Source organism: Cryptomeria japonica, chromosome 10 (assembly GCF_030272615.1).
Source record: "Cryptomeria japonica chromosome 10, Sugi_1.0, whole genome shotgun sequence".
Lineage (NCBI taxonomy): Eukaryota > Viridiplantae > Streptophyta > Pinopsida > Cupressales > Cupressaceae > Cryptomeria > Cryptomeria japonica.
In genome coordinates this window covers 206677095-206686602 of record NC_081414.1, presented here as the reverse complement: position 1 = coordinate 206686602, position 9508 = coordinate 206677095, and the positions used below count along the sequence as shown (strand labels likewise).

The following is a 9508-nucleotide window of genomic DNA, read 5'->3' as shown; positions in this document are numbered from 1 at the left end:
ATACTCCATCTTTGAGAGGTTTCTGGCAGGTATTACCATATCTTCATATTCATGTCCCCCATATTCCTTAGGGGTTACCTCAATTGAAATCTATGTTCATTCCTCAATATTATTATTGAAAATTCTTAGGTTCCATCTTTCCTCAACAGGATTTTCCCAATCCTTCAACATGACCTTGACAAAGTCAGTGTTTTCAGTTAAAAAGGTTTTCTCTTTCATAAACAAAACATCTGTTAGAATAGTTTGGTCTAGGCCTTTCCCTTTGTCCAAAAACAAGCATTCTCTTGCGGGATGTCCATCTCCTTTACAAGTGCTACACATCTCTATCATTTCCTCGACTTCAATCATTTGCTCCCAAGTTCCCTTCCCAAATTTTAACTCCACCATTTGGGGGAGAGGATGATTTGCTTGCCACAGGATGCATATATGGGTATAAATATTGTAGTCTTTACTTTATATGGCCTCGTCCACTTTAACAAAGGCACCCAACTTGTTACCTATCAGTTATATGGTTTTACTATCCCAATATGCATGTGGCAAATTGTATAAACATATCCATATCAGCACCTCAGTTATGAATTCCTCTTTTAGATTAAAATTCAAAGTCCAGTCCTTAATATAAAAGTCGTTCCCCCAATCAAAAAGGGACCACTATTAAAGATTCATTCTTGGTCTTTAGCACAAGGACATATAACAAGATAAAATCCATTTGGAAGGGTTTTCAAAATAATGGCTTCCCCCCAATTCTCATTACACCAGTTTCTTACCCTCCTAAAAATAGGCCACGACCCACTCCATTTCATAAAGAAAGCCTATTCCTTAAAAAGATTAACAAATTCATTCCAAGCTTGTCCATCTACCATTAGTAAGATAACTGCGGCATTTCTCAGGATATTGGTTAACCTTCTTAGATTGTTGCAAGATGCCCTGTGTTTTTTGCCTCCAAAACTTCTTCTCTATGTTCTCGAAGTCAAAGGGGGCATTGGTTCATATGTTTGTGAAACCCCATCTGTTTCTTCTATATGTTCTCAAATCCGGGTTTGAATATTTTTTTGTTAGAGACTTCCATGCTCTTTGTGGTGGTCGCCACATCTACTGTTGCACCCGTCCTCCATTTCTACAATTGAAGGGCCATGAATTTTGCACCCTACCATATCCTGAAAGACCTTGGAACCTGCGAAACCCTAGCTCTTGTCATTTGTCCACCATTCAGTTTTTAAAATTCATTAATGTTTTAATCCTTTAGGGGGCTTTTTGAATTTCTTGTACTTGATTAAAATTAAAAGTTCATGATAGGTCAAACATAATCAATGTTTATTTAATTTTATATATGAAATGGGTTATTAAAAGTTTAAATTCTATACTAACATAACATAATCTCACCAATTTAATATTGTGTATCCAGATATTCATATAACATAGATAAACTTATAGAAGCTAACATTAGTCGATTATTTTTGTAATTTCATATTATAATAACTAAACTATTGTTATTCTAAATATTATATTATTCTTATACTATTGTTTATTATTATATTTATAATATTATTTTCTTATCAAAATTTAATATTATTAAAAGGCATGAGAATAACCCTAATCTAAGTAAAAATAATATTATTAATTCATATTTTTATGTTTTATATATATAGAAAGAATTTAAAAATATTTAGATTATATTTAATCTTATTGATATATAATTATATTTGAGTTTAAAGTTCAATAAAAAAATAGTTCATTGTGGTTAAAATAGGATTATGTTTAAAGTTGGTATTAGATTAGGCTTAGATTAAATCCTTAATTTACGATTATGTTAAGACTCAATTAGATATATATATATATATATAAAGTTACTGAAAATGATCATATTATAACAAAATTTAACCATATTAAAAAAATTAGCAATAATCTAGTTTCTTAAAAGAAAATTATTAAATATAAGATACTTGTTGTAAAAAAATATACATTTCTTCAAACAAGATTAAAAATTAGTTACACGCAGCATATCCTAACTAAGCAAGTTGTTACCAAAACTAAAAATATCAAGAGAAACATATTGTAGATGAGATGTTATAAATAATGTATATATAAAAATATTAATTAGTAAAACCATAAACTAAAAATATCAAAAGTAACATATTGTAGATAAGATGTTATAAATAATGTATATATAAAAATATTAATTAGTAAAACCAGAATGTCACATTTCATATAAGTAAATTAATGAATAGTTTATCAAAATTGGAAGCAAAAAATAGTACTTTTTAAAGTCTTAGTTGTGCATTGAATTTTCATTCATTACACTTAGTGGGTCAATCAAACCTATGTAGTAACAAAAGATGAATTTCATGCATATTGTCAATAAAAGTAAATGACCATCTGAAAAAAGTTAAATTCCAATGAATCTCATAATGTATTAAATTTTGTGGAAAATTAAATTAAACATCTTCAAAATTTAAATGTTATAGTAAAAATAAAATTAATTTAATAGTATGTGCATATATTGATATAATGAAGATAAAAAATAATATTTGTAAATTAATTTTCTTGCTGGTTTTATATTTAGAATTTTCATTGTGTTTTCAAATTTTTCTCTGATTAAAAAAATCTATCCTATTAATCAAAGAGGTCCCACCTATAGCTGGTGTGTCTAAACAATCTGAATTTGTATAAAACCCTAAAAAAATTTCAAAAACTTATTAAGCACAAAGAAAATTACAAAACAAGAAAAACCTGCAGCCCAACCAAAAACAAAAAATTATACATTCTTATCATCCAGAAAAACAGCTCCAATATATGAAACAACTACACAAGCAAGTGTCTCATATTTACAAAATTTCAATCCTTCATTTGATTGAAAATCCTCTTGACCAAACAATCCGCAACTATGCATAGTAAGGCGTACAATATTTTCATGTCACAATAAGAAATGCATAATAAGAGAGCTATGCATAGTAAGGAGAGCTACCCATAGTACTGTTCTGGAAACAACAAAATCTTCGATCCTTAGAGTGACATGAAACAACGTTTAAACATCATACAAATAATTGCAAAATCAACTTTTTTCACTTCAAACCCATTAAACAATTACTGTCGTTTATCCACGCAGAAGGCAAGAACGGACACTTTCTTTGAGAAGAACACCAGAGCAGTAACCAAGAAGACGTGGTAGTTTTCCTGTGCTAATGACAGGAGGATACTGCCTGTGGTTTTTGTAAGGAGGAGCAACCACAGGCCCATTGTAGAGGAATTGATGAAATGTAGCCCCATATAGAAGTAGGTCACCATTGGACTGGATCTTAGGAGTGGTGTCCCACTTAAGTTCATACCCCGGGTACCATTCAGTTACTTCAGAGTCTTTTCCAGGTACAAATACATTCTTCTCTGAGTATATCTGTGCATGAACTCTTGCCCCAATTGCATATGATCCCCAGTTTTCATATAGATTGTTCACAACATGACAGTATCCCCACCTGAAAGAAAAGGAAAGAAACCCATTATAGTGAAAACAAAAATGGTGTATGAAGTTAAAAAATCCAGAGAAATTTTGGGTTATTTTTCCATTGATGATATCAGCGGAAACTTACCTGCAGTGAGGATTGCGTTGGTCTGTATCTTTGAACCAGTTTCTATACACAGTGACTCGCATTTGTTTGTCAATTGTGTCTGAATCATCTTTACCCAATAACATATTGTAGTGATTATTTGACAGACGACAATTTGAAATAGTAATATCAGTAGAACCCTGAACAGCAGATACCAAACCTCTTTGGCCATTAAAGGAAGTTAAATGATCAACCCAGACCCTTTTGGATTCAAATATGTGAACTGTATCAGAGTTGATGTCACTGACTTGAAGGTTATGAAGAATAACATCTTGGACTTTGTTCAGCTCAATTGAATATCCAGTGATGGTTACCCTCACTCCCCTGCCATCTATGGTTGTTCGATTATAGACATGCAGCATTTGTTTTAGCTGAATTTTCATGTCATGGGAGAAGGTGATCCACACTCCTCTAGGGCTGGCAGAGTAGAGGCTCACAGCATAACGCAATGTACCAAGAGCAGGATTTGTGGGGTTATCATCAGATCTGGTGACTGTATAAGACAGTCCTTTTCGCCCGCCTTTGACACCCCTTGCGAATCCAATGGCACATTTTGGAAGAAGACGCCCTAACCCGCAGCTGGAGAACTGGCATTTGGTACCGTCAGATCTTTTGCACAGTCGCCCTGTAGTTCCTACCCAAGGCATTGGACCTGCTTGCACCATCATAAAAAAAAAATTAGATTCTGAATCATATTTACAGGGAAAGGGCCCAAGCACTGCATGTAAGCTATATGTTTTCCTCAGCATAAAACTAATGCACGGATCTGTGCTTTCCAGGTCAAGGTGGGAGATAGCAGATAGCAGAGAGGAGAGGAGCTGGGTTATTTAAAAAATCAAAAAAAAATTCCTAACATTTATTAAACAATCAAATTATGAAAAAACATAATAATCTTTAAGAAAAGATTCTATCCATCCAAATATTCATTGGTCAAAACTGTTTTTGAATTAGATTGTGTAGCTTTCTCATCAGCATTTTGAATCATTTATATGATCTATCATTCAAAAATGAATTATAAAAGAATGAAAATTATAAAATTATAATACATAATAATCATAAAAAAAGATTGTGTTAATCTAAAAAAACAAATCTGTTCATTGGTCAAAACTGTTTCCAATTCAGATTGTGTAATAATTTTTTAATCAACATTTTTAACCACACTCCATAATTCATCATTTCTAAATGAATTATAAACGAATTAACATTATAAATCTTTCAGCGTTTTATAAAACCCAAATACAGAAGAATAAATATACGCAGAGCTAACAAAAAAAGGAAAAGGTTCGTTCTTCAGAAAAATTTGTTCGCACCATCTGTATGACCAATGTCATGCACTGCTGAGCCAGCAATAATTAATCCAGGAATATTAAACAATCTATTCTTTTAAAAACAAAATAAAATTATTTATTTTCAAGAAAAAACTTTGTTCATCCTAGAATGTGAAACTCTTTCCTGTTCATCCAAGAAACATATCTATTCATGTGAAATATGAATTTTAAACAAATGAAAATGATAAAACTACCAGTGTTTCATAAAACCCAATAGTATTTTATTATACCATGCCACATACCATTTCTCGCTCGCAATGATCCCACAAAAGAAACACTTTCATTCTTCAAAAATTTGTCACCAGCTGCATGACCATGGTCATGCATTGCTGAACCAGCAACAGTATATCCAAAGATAAAGACAGCCATCACCAAGCACATGGTTGTGTTCTCCATTTCCTCGCAAGCAATCACACAAAGAATTCTGGCTAAGTAATCTAATCTCAAGCTCTTTCCTCGTTTTCCTTACAGGCAATTCACAAAAAAGAACTTTCTATATTCCAAGCAATGATGCAGTAGGTGTAATGGAAGGGTATATATACAAATTTTAGCCATAATGATACCAAACCCTAATCAGAACAAGGTTTCAAGATTTTGTTGTTTTGGTGTATGGGGAATGATGTTGTTACTATCGTGATTTTAAAATATATATTTTGTAAATTTGGTAGAATCAATACTTTTCAATTCTTATCATTAAACTAAAAGATGTCAAAATAATAGTGGATCTGGTATCTAGAAACTGCAAAAATGACAAGAATACTTATCTTCTTCACAGAAAACATGTTTCTCTTATTTCCTAGATCTATCCTAATCCGTATATTCAAAATTTAATAATAAAATAACTCAAGTCAAATGGTGGTGTTCTAAAATTTTATCTATCTCAGTTTTAAAAATTGTTATGATACAATATCCGTAGATACTATGATTTATCAAAATCAACCCCCTCTCCTAAGCTGCTTTTTTTTGTTATTTTTGTTATTTTTGTTATCTTGCTTTTTGTTGCCCATGTGATTATGAGGAGTGATCTTGTGTCCTATATTTTTTTGTGAATTTGTGTACAGATTTATAGTATTCATAAAAAATAAACAATAAAAATCAACCTCAATTTAATAAGATGACAAGATATATTTACCTATAAATACTAAGAATCGTCTAAATCTCTTCAACAACATCAATCTCATAATATGACACGTTATTTTTTTTTTAACATTAGGTTATCAATATTTTTTAAGATACCCTAATTTTATAACAAACCTCATTAGAATATATTTATAAATAGTAAAAATGATCAATTTTTAACTTTAAACTTACTCTTAATCTTATAAAATATAACGATATAAACAATATTTAAATTTTTTCTTTTATATAACTTAATATTCAAATCTTATTGTTAAAATATATATTTTTAAATTTTAAAATATGTTTATTTATGTTTCTCTTATTTCCTAGATCAAATCCTAATCATTTTGTTCAAAAATTTAATAATAAAATAACTCAAACCAAATGCTAGGGTTCTAAAACTTTATCTATCTCAGTTTTAAAAGTTGTTATGATACAATATCTATAAATACAATGATTCATTAAAATCAACCCCCTTTGCCTCCCACTAGTGTTGCTTAACCCTTTTTTGTTATTTATATTTTCTTGCTTTTTGGGCAACCAATGTGATTCTAAAGAATGATCTTGCGTATGTTTTTTTTTCATGGACATGTGTATATATAAATAAATTAATAGAAACTAACACACCTATTCACTAAAAAATAAAAGATCAACCTCAATTTAATAAGATAGCACAATACATTTATCTATAAATACTAAGAATCATCAAAATCTCTTCAACAACCCCAATCTTACAATATGACACGTTATATCTTTGAATGTTGAGTTGTAAATATTTCTAGAGATACCCTAATTTTAAATAACACCCGTCATTAAAATATATTTATGAATATTCAAAATGATTAATTTTTAACTTTAACACTTACTCTTAATTTTAATATATATATTTTTTAATATATATATATATATATATAGGGTAAGTGCACAAACATGGGGGACCAAAAAGATGCCAAAAATTTTTTTGGCCCCCATCAATCCCTTTGTGCATGCCAAATAAGGCATGCGCCCTATTTTGCGTGCCGAACCTAAGGTTTGGTCATGCCAAATAAGGCGAGCGCCAAATAATGTGAGCACCAAATTTGGCGTGCGCCAAATGGCATTGCATTTTTTAGAAGTGCATCTTCATTTTGAAAAGTACAAATTATCTTTCATTTTGACTCCATCTATTCGAAAAATATACATAAAATATAACATTTAAGTATATATTTTATGTATATATTGGCAGGATGTTTGAGAGTGGTTTTAGATCTCTAGGAGTTATAATGCAAATTCTAGTTTTTAGAGTATTCATAAAATTTCAGACTTAGTCAAATTTCAGTAATCAACATGCTCATATTAGCATTCTCTCTCTAGTCTCTCCCTCTCCTTACCTACATTCCCCCTCTCTCTCTTCCTTAACCCCTACCTCTCTCTCTAGTTTCTCCCTCTCTTTCCCTCCCTCCCTCTCTTGCACCTTGGCTTTCTCTCCCTCTAGTCTCTCCCTCAACCACCACCCTCTCTCTCTCTCTCTCTCTCTCTCTCTCTCTCTCTCTCTCTCTCTCTCTCTCTCTCTCTCTCTCTCTCTCTTTTTGGTTTATGGAGAGAAAAACAAATACCAAGGAGAGAGACTATAGAGCAAGTAAGAGAGATTGAGGGAGGAAGGGAGTGGTTGATGGAAAGAAAGGAAAATACGAAGGATAGAGAGATCCTAAGTGAGTGACACATAGAGAGAGGGAGGGAGGGAGGAATGGGTTGAGGGAGAGACCAAAGAGAGAGAGAGAGGGGGGGGGGGGGGTTGATGGAAAGAGAGGGAGAGATCAGAGTGAGAGAGATTTAGTGAGAGAGGGAGGGAGGGGTTGAGGAAAAGAGAGAGCCCAAGTGATAGAGATGGAGGCAGGGAGGTATGGGTTGATGAAAAGAGAGCGAGATACCTCTGAGAGAGAGAGAGAGAGGGAGGGAGGGAGGTTGATGAAAAGAGAGGGAGAGACAAAAGAGAAGGCCCAAGAGAGAGAGAGAGAGAGAGAGAGAGAAATTAAGTGGAAGAGATAGAAAGAGGAAGGAAGGTGTTTATGGAAAGAGAGGAATATAACCTGAAGGGATAGACAGAAAGGGAGAAATTAGAGGGAGAGAGAGAATAAGTGTGAGAGGGAGAGAGAGAGAGAGAGAGAGAGAGAGAGAGAGAGGAGAGAGAGAGAGAGAGAGAGAGAGAGAGAGAGAGAGAGAGTGGGGGAGAGAGAGGGGGAGAGAGAGAGAGAGAGAGAGAGAGAGAGGGAGGTAGGGGTTGATGAAAAGAGAGGGAGAGACCTAAGAGAGAGAATGAGAGAGAGGAGAGAAAGGAAGGGGGTTGATGAAAAGAGAGGGAGAGACCAAAGAGAGAGAGGGGGGTTGATGAAAAGCGAGGGATATACTAGGAAGAGAGTCGATAGAGAGAACCTAAGTGAGAGAGGGGGAGAGAGAGAGGGGATGGTAGGGGTTAAGAAAAAGAGAGGGAGAGACTTGAGAAAGAGATAGTCCTACCTTCCTAGCTCCCTCTCTCTCACTTTGGCTCTCTCTCTCTCAACCCCTCCCTTCCTGTCTCCCTCTCTCTATCTCTATCTCTAGTCTCTTCCTCTCTTTTTATAAACCTCTCTCACTCAAACCTTCCCTTCATCCTTCTCTCTCACTTGGGATCTCTCTGGTCTCTTACCCATTTTCCCTCCCTTCCTCTCACTTAGGCTCTCTCTCACTCATGGTGAGAGAGAGAGAGAGATAAGGAGAGAGAGGGGGGGAGTGATAGAGAGAGAGGGAGAGAGAGAGGAATAATGGAGAGATAGAGAGGGAGGAGGGTAGGGAGGGATAAGGTGTGTGTGTGTTGCTTGAGATTATTAGGTGACTTGGTAGGGGAAAGCATCGCTAGGGTGTGGCGAGAAAGAGAAAGGGAGAGAGAGAGAGAGAGAGAGAGAGAGAGAGAGAGAGAGAGAGAGAGAGAGAGAGAGAGAGAGAGAGAGAGAGAGAGAGAGAGAGAGAGAGAGGAAAAGGGAGGAGGAGGGAGAGAAAGGGTAGAATGGGATAGAGACACTTGATATATATATATATAATGGAGAGAATGGAAATAATGGGAGAGAGAGGGGGGAAAGAGAGAAACAAGGAAAGAGAGGGAGAAATGGATGGGGAGGGAGAGAGAGCGAGATACTTGGAGAGAAAAAGAAAAGGATGGGGAGGGAGAGGGAAATAATGAGATAGAGACACCTGAGAGAGAGAGAGAGAGAGGTGAATGGAGAGATTGTGAGACAGAGAGAGGGACTGGGGGAGATATATATATATATATATATATATATATATATATATATATATATATATATATATATATATATATATATATATATATATATATATATATATATAGAGAGAGAGAGAGAGAGAGAGAGAGAGAGGACAGAATGGGATAGAGACACCTGAGAGAGAGGGGGAAAAGAGAGGTAGAAGGGGAGGGAGAGGGGG

At 34.1% G+C, this 9508-nt stretch overlaps 1 protein-coding gene across 1 annotated transcript; it reads right to left on the bottom strand.

Annotated features, from left to right (window-relative positions):
- Positions 1–2941: 2941 nt before the first annotated feature.
- Positions 2942–5422, bottom strand: LOC131074924 (putative pectate lyase 21). Its single transcript, XM_058011662.2, has 3 exons — positions 5173–5422; positions 3585–4254; positions 2942–3470 (listed from the first exon to the last, which is right to left on the bottom strand). The coding sequence occupies exons 1-3, from the start codon at positions 5324–5326 to the stop codon at positions 3095–3097; spliced, it is 1200 nt and encodes a 399-aa protein (XP_057867645.2). The 5' UTR covers positions 5327–5422; the 3' UTR covers positions 2942–3094.
- Positions 5423–9508: the final 4086 nt, after the last annotated feature.